The sequence below is a fragment of the Saimiri boliviensis genome, chromosome 1 (genome assembly GCF_048565385.1).
Source record: "Saimiri boliviensis isolate mSaiBol1 chromosome 1, mSaiBol1.pri, whole genome shotgun sequence".
NCBI lineage: Eukaryota > Metazoa > Chordata > Mammalia > Primates > Cebidae > Saimiri > Saimiri boliviensis.
Genome location: NC_133449.1, coordinates 6722990 through 6735890, shown reverse-complemented (window position 1 = coordinate 6735890; position 12901 = coordinate 6722990). Strand labels below are relative to the sequence as shown.

Sequence of the window (12901 nt, the reverse complement as noted above, 5' to 3'; positions counted from 1 at the left end):
CATGGGAATCCCCCCGGCAACTTCACTGAGTGGCCTGGGAACCTGGAGCCAACTGCCCAGCAAGCTGCACGCTACGTGTTCCGGCAAAGATCCCTTTCCTCAAGGATGAACGAATGTGACTTCATTCACATTCTCAAGAGGTCAAAATACAAAGTTTGCATTGATAAAGTTCTCAAAAAAAAAAAAAAAAAAATCCAGACTTTACACATAAAATAAATGCTCTCCTCTACATTAGTTATTTTTGTTTTTGTTTTGTTTTTTTCCAGTGGAGTCACACTCTATTGCCCAGGCTGGAGTGCAGTGTTACAATCTTGGCTCACTGCAATCTCTGCCTCCTGGGTTCAAGTGATTCTTCTGTCTCAGCCTCCTGAGTACCCAGGATTACAGGCATCTGCCACCATGTCCAGCTAATTTTTTTGTATTTTAGTAGAGATGGGGTTTCGCCATGTTGTCCAAGCTGGCCTTGAACTCCTGACCTCGTGATCCACCTGCCTCAGTCTCCCAAAATGCTGGGATAGAGGCGTGAGCCACCGCGCCCAGCCTACGTGAGTTATTGCTTCTGTTGAACCATTAGACCTGCCGTCTCCCATGCCCTCTGCCATGGCTGTGGGTGGCCCACAGGAGGCAGGCAGGCTCACAGCCAGCTGCTTTGGGTCAGGATCGGTGCTTGGCTCCCCTGCGTTACCTTTTTCCTAAGGTACCTCAGACTAAGTCCCTTCAACTACAGAACAAGAAAATGATCCGGCCTGGCATGTGGCATCCTTGCGGGAAGGATTGATTTTGCCCTATATAAAGTAAGGCCCCAGCAAATACTAGTTCTTATCCCTTTGGAACCCTCTACCTACTACACCTCATTCGACCCATGCACAGTTTCCATCATCAAAGAGCCTTCCAGCCCGCAAGCTGTGTATGGGTGCCCAGTCACCCATGTAGAGGATTAGTGCACACCTCACCTCCTGCAGGGTAGACAAGGCTGGGGTAATGCCTCTGTGGTCCTGTGTAGCCCTCACAGGCCCTCACACGGTGGCTGGTGACTGCAGAGTTTCAGTGAAGATGTGGACTGAATGATTTCATGTTAAATGCGCTCTTTCAAGAACGCCAAGTGGGACGTTATCAGTAGCAAGGCTGTCACTGTCTGGACTTTCAGGCCCATTCAGCAGCTAGCACTGAGCACCTGCTTTTGTGGGAAGGCATGCAGGGACCTGGGGTGGAGGCCAGGACAATGCCCAGAGCCCTGGCTCCCTGGCCATCCAGAGCTCTCAGGAGCAAGGCACAGCCGCAGGGCTGGATGTGGAGGCTGTTTATTCCATCTCCTTATACAGGGAAGAAACCGCCCCTTCCATTGTTGAGTTCGTCCAAGACAAACAGCGGTCAGGAGAAAGGGAAGCAGGCTCCCCAAGAAGGGGTGTGCTTAGGAACAGCATCTGGCCGGGTGGACAGGGAAGCACGGGGTGCGGTGGGTCGGGAGCAGCAGCAGCGCTGAGCGGATCAGCGGGGCTCACTCCTGTGGGCAGGGCAGAGCTCAGCGCGTCGGGAGGGGATCTGTGTCATCCACGGCTGCTTTATAAGAACCCACTCCAGGCAGGGTGAGGATGAACCTACCTGGGCAGGGAGGCCAGTGCGACGGGTCAGGGGAGCCGTTTTCAATCACAGCACTGTGTCAGCAGGGCTTTGGGGAAGTGCTCACAAGCTGTGTGTGGGCATAAGGGATTGGGCATAGCTCACAAGCTGTGACAGGGTAAGGGACTGGGCACAACCTGCAGCTACGGGCTTACAGCTCCGCCACAGTCTACAGAAGCGAGGAGGCCTGTGCATGTGACCACACACCCGCTGCCAGAAAAGCAGGAAGGTCGCTCTTTGTTCTCACAGTTGTCTGCCCTGAGGTCTGGGCGGCAGCCAAAGAGGCAGTGATAGGATCTGAAGACTGAGCCCAGGAAGCCAGAGGCAGGGTGAGACTGGGGTGACAGCCAGGAAGATGTGGTTCTCTAGGGACACCACTGGGCTTTTCCTGGCCCCTCGTCAGCCACGAGGGGAAGACACTGACATGGAAGCTGCACTTTCCACTGTTTCACGGGGACTAGTGAACTGTCCTCCTGCCTTCTCCTCTCCTCCAGAAGCAGTGCGGAGCGGCCGAGAGGGAAGAGCTCTGGAGAGGATGCCTGTTCCCTCCTTAGCAAGAAGCTCACTCCTGCAGCCTCAGCTTCCACACAAGCTGCAAGAGAAGCACAGCCTGCTGTTCTGTTTGTGGAATATGAAAACTCGGATTCACAGAGGGGCCATAATGCCTACTGCACCCAGCCATGGCTTCATCATGGAGACCTCCCGCGGAACAGAACAGAGGCACTGTGGTAGGAGGGTATGCACACAAACAGCACCAACATCAGAGGCAGGAACAGGCAGGGACTCGACCCCTCCGTGCCTTCAACAAACGTATATGTCCTCCACACCAAGCCTGTGACATTGGGCGAAAGGGGTATCGTGGCTTGGCAAGTGTGCTGTGTTGAGGTGGGTTAAGAGTTGAGGCAGGATGATCCCTGGGTCAGAGTCTTACTGGAGGTGGAATGAGAGTATCTGTGGGGTTGAGCATGTGAGAATTTAAGAAGTCCTGGACAGAAGGGGACACCTGCATGAAGCTGCTTGAGAGGCCGAGTGGGAGACAATGTGAGCAGGTGTGCCGCTGCTCAGAACGCGTGACAGCAGAGGGTCACATTGTAACAGTGTGACATTTTCTTCATTTAGACTCTGTTGGGAACATCTGAATTTTCCAGACGACAGAAGATCATTCCATCCCATCGTGAAATCAAAAGTTTTATTTGTTTGCTCTTTACCCCTTGTGTGAGAAAGGGCTGGGGAGACTGATAGGGGTCTTGCCATTCCGGGCAGGTTCCAACACGCTGCCTGCTGCAGGTCCCAGACAGGTCTCCTGGGAGAAAGCAGTCAGGAGGGTTTTGAGGTGGAGAGTCAAATCCACAAAATGGGGAGAGAAAGTAGATCCCAAGCATCCTTCCCAGGAAGGAAAGGGCAGCTTTCTGAGGGGGTGAGAAGGCACTCACTGACCTTAGCTGAGGCAGGGTGTGCAAATGCTTCCAGAGTCACCCTTCAGCCCTTGGCTTAGTTTCTGAGCAAAGCAGTATCAGAAAACTGGCATTTTCTTAAGGACCTTCGATACACACCAAATTTCTAGTGGAGAGACAGCCTACTTCATAGTGCAGGCCCATGTTTGTCACAAGGACCTGTGTTTTGGGAAGGGACACCCACCTTCTCAATGTCAGAGGGTGAGAGAGGGTGTAAGAATCTATTTCGGAGAATGCTGTTGGACTGGCAGGCCATGGACAGGGAAGGGAGAATGGGAGGCTTTGGTGACGTGGCCATGAGAGAGGACAGTGGCCACCAGCCTGGTCTCAGATGTCCCAGTGGGGAAGGGAGGCAGTGAAGGGGCTGAGGCTTGGGGCACCAGGACTCACCTGTAAGGACCAGCAAGGGTTGGGGGAGCGGGGCCGCAACTCTCCTCTGAGGCCAGTGCAGGCACCGGAGGCAGGGGTCACAGGCTCTTACCCTCTCCTGCCCTCTGACATTGAGAAGGTGGGTGTCCCTTCCCAAAACACAGATCCTGGTGACACGCATGTCAGTAACCTAGGAGCATTTTGCAGCATGGGCTGCGATGTTCTGGCTTGCTACTTCTCTTGTGTCATCAGGTTATAAATTGTCATTTCTCATGTGTAGAGAACTCCTCATCCTCCACATTTGTCGATTTTCATTCTCTTGATTAGGAAAAGTACACACCAAGTTAGAAAAAGTTATAGCTACAGCATCCCTGGCTCTGAGTGAAGTCATCTGCCAAGATTCACGTGCAGGAACTCTGACAACTGCAGACCCTCATCAAGCTGTTCTGATTCTGGGAGGTTCTGGGCTACATTCTGCCTAATAGAGATTGCTGGGATCTGGGCTTTTGACTGAGGCAGCACACAGCTGCCAAGATTTCAGGGGTGTCACTAGGAGAAAATGCTTTTCATTAAAGGAATGATGCCAGCAAGAAAACTACTTTGTATGTGTGTGTAAATGAGGGTATGTGAAATTCTCTAATAGCATTCAGTTCATCAATACCACAAGCTAAAAAAAAAAAAGTGTCAGATTGGAATGCGAGGAGCAGGTGGTGCCCTGGCGTCAGGCTCTCCCACCACAAGCTCCTCGCTCCAGCGTGGTCCCTTCATGTGTCCAAGCTGAAGCATCCTCTTCATGAGATGGAGAATCCTGCCTATTTCACAGGGTTTTATGAGAAGTAAGATGAAGCAATAAGGTTTGAGAAAGACTCTAAAAGCTACGGACAAGAAAAGAAGACTCGGGTTGTAGCCTGTGAGTTGTCAGCAGGGAATCTAAGGGGTACGGGCGCTGGTGTTAAGACAAAGGAGGTCAGGAAGCCGTTCTGTGTTCTGGGAACATGGGGTGGACTTGCAGAGGCAGGTCTTTACTTCGTAGGTATCTTGGCAGCTAGAAGCTTCAGCTCTTTGCAACAAGGAACTGGAACTTATCCTTTGCACCCTTAAGTCTGCCTTCTCCCCATCTGAAAAACCGAGACTAAAAGGAGGCTCTCTGCTTAGGAGAGGCAGCTCTGAGGGCTGGACTCGTGCATCTCTGAACCTCTCACATCCCGAAGAGAGGTCTTACCAAGGCAGGCCAATACCACATGGTAAGATTAGTTTCTTCTTAATCTGATGACCCTATGATTTCTTAGATATATCTCACAGAAAGTGCAGAGATAAAAGCAGAGCAACAGTGGTTGTGAGTGTAAAAATAAAACTAAAGATGGAACCACCTCGCTCCTACCTGCCTTAAGTCACTTGGAACTAAAGTATTTAATGTTTGAACATAAACATTTTTTTTTGGAGGGCCACTATGTGTCAGTGTTTATGAAAAAGCAGAACACAAGAAAACCCCTTCTCTTTTTTTTTTTGAGACGGAGTTCCACTCTTGTTACCCAGGCTGGAGTGCAATGGCGTGATCTCGGCTCACCGCAACCTCCACCTCCTGGGTTCTGGCAATTCTCCTGCCTCAGCCTTCTGAGTAGCTGGGATTACAGGCACGCGCCACCATGTCCAGCTAATTTTTTTTTTTTTTTTTGTATTTTTAGTAGAGATGGGTTTCACCATGTTGACCAGGATGGTCTCGATCTCTTGACCTCGTGATCCACCCGCCTCGGCCTCCCAAAGTGCTGGGATTACAGGCATGAGCCACTGCGCCCGGCGAAAACCCCTTCTCTTAAAAAAACTCCTTTAGAGGAAGTTATAGACCAGTGAACACAACCATAACATGGTATGAGAAATGCTATTCTAAGTTTAAGCCCCAGATATCTGAAGAGCTGAGAAACATCAAGGTCCGATAGTTTTGGAGGCTCCATGCAGGAAATTGAGAAGAGGGGGAAGAACATCAGCAATGGAGGTAGGAAGGAGGCAGAAAAAAGCAAAAAAAAAAAAAAGGCAGGGACCGGATAAAGCCAGGTATTTCATTTAGGAAGGTCCTTCCCACAGAGGCTATCTTTCAAATTAAGAGTGGAGGTGCAGTTTTGCCCTCTTGGACACCCTGAACTTCTTTCAGGAAGCTCCTCTGCCCGTCTTGGCCATGTGGTCTGGTGGACTGGACCCTAGAGTCTGGCTAGGCTCTAAGCCAGTCACTAGATCTCATCTTAAGGGCCCAGAAGAAGGATCAGCCAGGGCTGTACAGCCAATAGCGCTGGAAGGTTATTTGCTGGGAAAGGAAGTCTCCGTTTTATCTACAGGAGTTACTGAAAGGGACCTTCTCTTTCTCTACCTACAGACAGGGGAGTAAGTGACACGTGCAGCCACCACCATTTTGCTACCACAGTGAGGAGACCCTGGATAAGGATGAAAGCAATAGAGGCCTCTCCTTGGTCTGAGCTGCACGGAGTTACGGGGTTCACAAGGCCACAGGAAGAATCTGAGTGCACACACAAAGGCAGTGGCAGTGAGACAGCAAGTGACAAAATCCACGTAACCTCACAGTTGAGAGACCAAGGAGTCCTACCTTTCTTTCTGAGATGAGAAAGCGAGAGGAGGAGGGGTGGTCAAAGGGCTTGCTCGAGGCTCCCCGTTCATTAGCTTTGGAGCCAATCTGAAAGCTAGTGACACGAATGGTTTTCCAGTTGATTGCTTGGTCTACCGTAACATGCAGTCCCCACACAATGGCCAGACAATGGCTATGAATGTAAACAAAGTGGGCAGAAAAGTAGGAGCCATGAGAAAATGCATGCCCCCTTTGGATCCCAACCTTGACGACCCGAGGAAAGCCCAGAGTGGCCACAGGGCAGGTGACGAAGCATGCTGCCCTCTCACAGGCTTTGTTCACATACAGCTAGTCTAGAGCCTTCTAGCCCCTGCCAGCTACAGTCATGAGCTGTCCAAGAACAGAATACATTCTGAGCAATGTATCCCTAGGCAATTTTGTCACTGCACAAACATTATGGAGTGTAGTAACAAACACCTAGATGGCATAGCCTGCTATACACCGAGGCTAGGGGGCACAGCCTGGTTGCTCTGGGTTACAAACCTGTACAGGGTACTGTGCTACTGTACTGAATATTGTAGGCAATTGTAAGTATTTGCACATCTAAACCACTATGTTAAGTATTTGCACATCTAAACTACAATGCTAAGTATTTGCACACCTAAATTTCTAAACACAGAAGAGGTTTAAAATAAGCTACAAAAGATGTAAAATATCATATGCTTATATAGGGCACTTACCATGAATAGGGCTGGCAGGACTGGGAGCTACTTCTGGGTAAGTCAGTGAGTGGTGAGTGAAAGTGAAGGCCTAGCCGTTGCTGCTACTACAGACTTTATGAACACTCCACACTCAGGCTGCACTCAATTCATATAAACATTTCTCTCCTCGATAAGTTAACCTTAGCCTCGTGTAACTTTTTTACTAGGAAAATTTTTTCATTTTTGAAACTTTTTTATTGTCATCATAACGTTCAGCCTAAAATACAAACACAACTGTACAAATATATACGTATATATTTAAAAGGGTACTTTTTCTGTAAGCTTTATTTTGTTTTTAAATTTTTTTTAGTTTTTTTTAAACTTTTTTTCTGTTAAAAATTAAGACACACACACACATACACATTAGCCTAGACCTACACAGAGTCAAGATGAGCCACGTGACTGTCTCTCACCTCCACATCTCCTCCCAGTAGAAGGTCTTCGGGGCGGTAACACCACGGAGCTGTCATCTCATATGATATTAGTAACAATGCTTTCTTCTGGATACCTTCTATCACACCTCACTTACTTTTGCATAAGTAGTAGTCCACTCTAAAATAATGATTTTAAAAGTACAGAATAATAAATGCTAGGCAGAATCCATCTTTCAGCTCCACTGGAAAATCTCATGGGACCACCATGTTATCTGTGGTCTATCATTAAGCAAAACATCGTGATGTGATGCATGACTGTCTCTGTTGAGCTTTAAACTAACAGAAACCTTAGCAAAGTCCTCTCAATCTGGCCCCATCATGCCACACACCCCCTTTTCTTCGCTGGTCCCAGCGTGGTGGCTCTATCCATACATGCTTGCTCAAGGAGATAGTTCAAATGCCCCTAAAGCCTCCCTGGGTTCTTCTGGCAGAATTCACTCTTCTCTCTGTGCCGAACCCCATTATCCACCCTGCAAATACAGCACTTCAAGCCCCCAATGATCACAACCCACACCTGCATCTCCTGCTGATCAAGGGATCAGAGAGGGCAGGGATTATGTCTTACCTATGAGTCCAGGACACTTGGCACCAGCCAGGTGTTCCAAAATGGATAAAAAATTAAATGAATAAATATCCACTACGTACACGAAGAAACACCCACTGTGTCCAGGCTGGAGGGCAGTGGTGCAATCATGGCTCACTGCAGCCTCAACCTCCTGGCCTCAAGCAATCCTCCTGGCTCAGCCTCCTGAGTAGCTTGGAGACACAGATGCCCCCACCATGCCCAGCTAATTTTTTAATATTTTTTGTAGAGAAAAGGTTTCCCTATGTTGCCCAGGGTGGTTTTAAACTCCTGAGCTCAAATAATCCTCCTACCTCAGCCTCTCAAAGTGCTGGGATTACAGGCATGAGCCACTGTGCCTGGGCAAAAAGTGACATTTTAATTTTAATTTTTCTTTATTTTTCTTTCTTTCTTTCTTCTTATTTTTGAGACTGAGTTTCACTTTTGTTGCCCAGGCTGGAGTGCAATGGTGCAGTCTTGGCTCAGGTTCAAATGATTCTCCCAGGTTCAAGTGATTCTCCTGCCTCAGCCTCCCGAGTGGCTGGAATTACAGGCATGTGTCACCACACCTAGCTAATTTTTGTATTTTTAGTAGAGATGGGGTTTCACCATGTTTGCCAGGCTGGTCTTGAACTTCTGACCTCAGGTGATCCACCTGCCTCAGCCTCCCAAAGTGCTGGGATTACAGGCTTGAGTCACTGTGCTCAGCCAAAAGTTACATTTTTCAGTAACAACTTTCTATGGTTATATATCAAAACCCTGTCATCTGGATTCTAATGGCAAAATTCCTAAATTCAAATAAATAGCTGGTATCAGAATAGATGTAATTCTAGCTCAAAGCAAAAATAAATTATATGTATATATAAGTTATATATACATTATATGTAAGTTATATATATATATAATATATGTCTATATATATATGTTTTATTTGGCTTATTCAATCTTGTCATCTTTAAAAAAATAACTTTCACTAAACTATTTTCTTAAGAACTAATAGAAATGTGGACATTTCTACCTTCCCTGATAACTAGAGACCTGTGTCTTGGGATGGGACCACAGCACCTCCCTTTTTGAGCTTCACGTGTTTCCACCTTCGGGATGAGAGTTTCATGTCTAGTTATGGCAGCCGTCTGAATGGAAACAACTCTGACAGCAGTAACACCACATGAGCATTCTCAGTATAACTGTCAAATGCCACAGGTAGAAGACAGACCTAAGTGGCTCTAATACGTCCCATTTTAAATTAAAACAGCTTCTACATTTTAGATTTCAGCCCGTAAGGAATCCCCAGGCCACTCCCCACACAGGTTGCATCTCTGATTGACACAGTGAACATGGGGTCGGCACTCGCGGTGGGATAACGGCAGCCCTATTTCAAAATGCGTGTCCACAGTCCTTTCTCTCCTGCCCGTGCTCCAGCATGGAATCTGGTTATATACTTACATGTCACTATTTTGCGCATAAATGTTCGGCTTTACACTTGGTCTTCTAAAGTTAGATTTCCCACTAATCCAAATGGAACCACGTGAGCTATCTGGTGGTTCTCACCACCCCCCAGTTCCCAAGGCCTGGCACAGCACCTGGAGCGTGTGATGGGTCCCCAGGCACAGGCTCTTGGGACCCCCAGAAAATCACTAAGAAGCCACCGGGCACCCTGCAAGCAAGGAAACCCTGGAGAACCTTCTTCGGGGGAGGGCCATATTAGCAATTGCCAGGCAGATCCCTTTCACGCTGAAATACGTCTAAGGAACGCAGGTGAGTGGACAGTACATCTCTGGCTGTGGAGGTCTCGGCACGTTCCTCCTGCTCTTGGGCACCCGGAACACCTTGGTGGTGTGGGATGTGGACAGGGACGCAGCGACAGTCGTTAGCAAACCTGCTGAACCACACATATCATTTCTGAGTGCCTCTCTTGAGATAAACGTTCCTCAGAAGACATTTAGGGAAAACTGCCCAAACTCTGTTTTCACTCCTGCCGTTCTAAACCCAAACTTAGAAGCAAAATGAGAACGAGCCAGGCCTGCTGACTGCCTGCCACATGACAGGTACTTCACATATGTTCTTCCACTTGAACTTGGAGGTAAACTATTTTTATCTCCATTATACAGATGCGGTAAATGAGGCCTGCTCAGGTCAGAAATAGAGCTGACATTTCAGCTCCAGGACGCCTGACTCCAAATGCCTTGCTTTTTCCTCCAGCCTTGGTCTCCTTGAGATAAAGTTACTTCAGCACTTCACCGTAATTGTGTAGTAACTATTTTTGTAAGAGTGCCTCCCTCTTAAGACAATTTTCTTCCTTCCCATGTCTGCGCCCCCTACCAAGAAAAGGACCGTTGCAACTCCTCTGGCCACAGACTCGGGGCTCCTCCCCGCGGCCTGCCCCCAGCTTGGGGTGACCTGCAGCACACACAGAGGGGAAGGCGCGCCACCCAAGCCATCGCGGAACCCGGACACCTCCTCCCTTCTCAATCTGCAACAAGGCAGGTGCTTCCTTCTCTTCACGCCACAGTGAGCTATGGACAGAGGTTGAAATATTTTCAACATTTCCATTTTTAGTAGACTTGTGAAAAAAATCACAGCTGTGTCACTGTTTTTTTGGTATTCTCAGCAACCTCTTTTGGAGAACACAATGCTAGCTTCTTCCTTTCACATCCACTGACTTCAATTAGGCTTTTGGTTTCAATTTGAGTGGCTTATTTGTCTTTACTACAATTTCCTAGAAATAGAAAACTAAAACAACAGTAACAAAAATGAAAGCCTCAGCAAAAAGGCCAGGGAGAATGAACTATCTCAAGGGTAAGCACACAAGCTATGGCCTCTGACTGCAGAGACTGTGAATGTCCCCCCAGGCATTGTTGGCTGAGGGGGATCCATTCAATCAGTTCAAAAGATGTCCTTTCAGGCAAGAGGAGGTGATTTTACCAAAGCTAATTACGGAATCCATCTTGACAGGGTCTACTGTCCTAACTCACCTAGAAATGACAATGAGCCCCATTCACTGTGTTAATAGGATGGAGATCGATCTCCCTCCCATCCTTCTCCACCTCAGAAAAATGTCAAAAGCAACTCCCTTTCCTTCAGGTTGGAGCTAGATTCCCAGTGCTTTAATGAGGCACATTTCTTGGACAGCAGCTACAGTTACTGAGATCAATGCACTTCAATCCGTGAGCCAGATTAGCTCTTCTGGGTCCTGCACTAAACTAGGTACTAGATGGATAAAGAATGGGCCACAAATTCTTCTGCCCTTATGAAAGTCTGAATCTAGCATAAACAAGAAACAGAAGGCACAGACTTAAATGTCTGTAAAGCTCCCTCTCCTTATCTATAAAAGATAAAAATATTTGCTGTGCCTACGTACCAAGGGCATGATGAGGCACACATGAAATAAAGTCTGAAAGCTATGCAAGAAAAGATGAAGGCATCCGTGTACAGGGTGGGACAGACTGAGTGACAGATTATAATGCAGGCATTTGAAAAACTCACAGGGAATCTGTCTACACCATCCACATGTAACAGCGGTTAAATTCAGAAGCAATTTTGTTTTTTGAAGACAGTTTTTCATTTTTCTTTTCTGTACTTTTTAAAATGATAAATGTTGTGTTTTGTTTTTCAGCTTTATTCAGTTATAATTGATAAAGTGTCCATTTTATACTTAAAATTAACAGTGTGATGCTTTGAGATATATATATATTTCGTAGACACGTATATACCGTAAAACCATCAACTAATTAAATATCCATCATCTCACATAGTTACCAATTTGTGAGTGTGTAATGAGAATACTTAAGATCTATCTTCATAGAAAATTGTAAGTATACAAAACAGTATGATCAACTATAGTTATCATGCTGTAGGTTAGGTCTCTAGAACTTATTCAACTTGCATAATTGCAACTTCAGACCCTCTGACCTACATCTCCTCCCTCCCTGCGAACTCCTGGCAACTCCCATCCTACTTCCTGCTTCTATGCACTCACTTTATTTTTCCGTTCCTTGAATGGACAGAAAAAATAAGTAAAATTCAATGAGATTAACCAAAAGTAAATTTCACACATTCATTTATCTTTTCTGATAGATAAAATTTAAGGTCTGAGTTTGACCCAAACCTCAAACTTCTTGACTTGGAAGTCCGTATATTCATTAAGCCCCAGAGGATCATCTGGCCCCAAAAGAATGTTGGCTACATCCTAACAAATATCAAATGTGATTTAAAAATATCGACTTTCTAGTTTAGCACAAAACCAGTGAATGATGACGCTAATGACTGATTAGCTACACACAATCACTAGCACTGCCACAACCCCAGGCATGTTGATTATTGAAATACATTTGATATAAGGTGTGGAAGCTTTTGCTGTGCAGCACGGAGAACATGTGCCATGATGCATTCTGTGAATTGTTATTACTAGCTTCTAAAATTCTGTATACGCAACTGCTTTAGCACCACAAGCAACTGTAATGGAAATCTTCGACTTTGGGAGCCTGCCTGACTTACAGAATTCTTCCAAGAACCGTGTGAAGTCCTCAACAAGAAGACTCCACTGTCAGGCAAAATTTAGTCCAAAGGTTTGCCTAGTATATCTGAAAACGAAAGCAAAATGCTCATCCTAAAATCACTGTGACATATATTGTAGCCAAGAAGACCAACCAGGGTACAGAAGATGCATTGGCACTGGGCGATGGTTGTCATCTGCTCCACTGGGTACTCCCCGAGACAGAGCTTGCAAGACACCAGCGGGTCGAGGGCCAGGTCCCAGGTGGGCCGGTACCTTGCTGTGGTCATCGCAGAACAGTCTGAAATGAGAGAAGCATGGAAGGTCAGACCTCCGCACCCCTGGCATCCACCTGTTCTGTGGTAGGAGTCATGTCTCCTGGCTGTAGCTGGGGCCCAGGGTGGCGGCCAACTGACTGTTGATGGGGCTCAGAGCATCTGGATGCTCTGAGAGGTTTTTTTTTTTTTTTTTTTTTTTTTTTTTTTTAAATGGAGTCTCACTCTGTCACCCAGGCTGTTGTGCAGTGGTGTGATCTCGGCTCACTGCAACCTCCACCTCTTGGGTTCAAGTAATTCTTCTGCCTCAGCTTCCCAAGTACCTGAGACTTTAGGCACAGGCCACCACACCTGGC

At 46.9% G+C, this 12901-nt stretch overlaps 1 protein-coding gene across 6 annotated transcripts in view; it reads right to left on the bottom strand.

The window, feature by feature from the left end:
* The window catches only part of RNF144A (ring finger protein 144A), a 127502-nt gene that overhangs the window by 36632 nt on the left and 77969 nt on the right, over nucleotides 1–12901 (bottom strand). For all 6 annotated transcript variants that reach the window (XM_074393618.1, XM_074393627.1, XM_039480627.2 and 3 more), the window contains one exon: nucleotides 12426–12571. In XM_074393618.1, the coding sequence (XP_074249719.1) occupies nucleotides 12426–12560 (135 nt within the window). In that variant the 5' untranslated portion in view covers nucleotides 12561–12571. The remainder of the gene's footprint in view (nucleotides 1–12425; nucleotides 12572–12901) is intronic.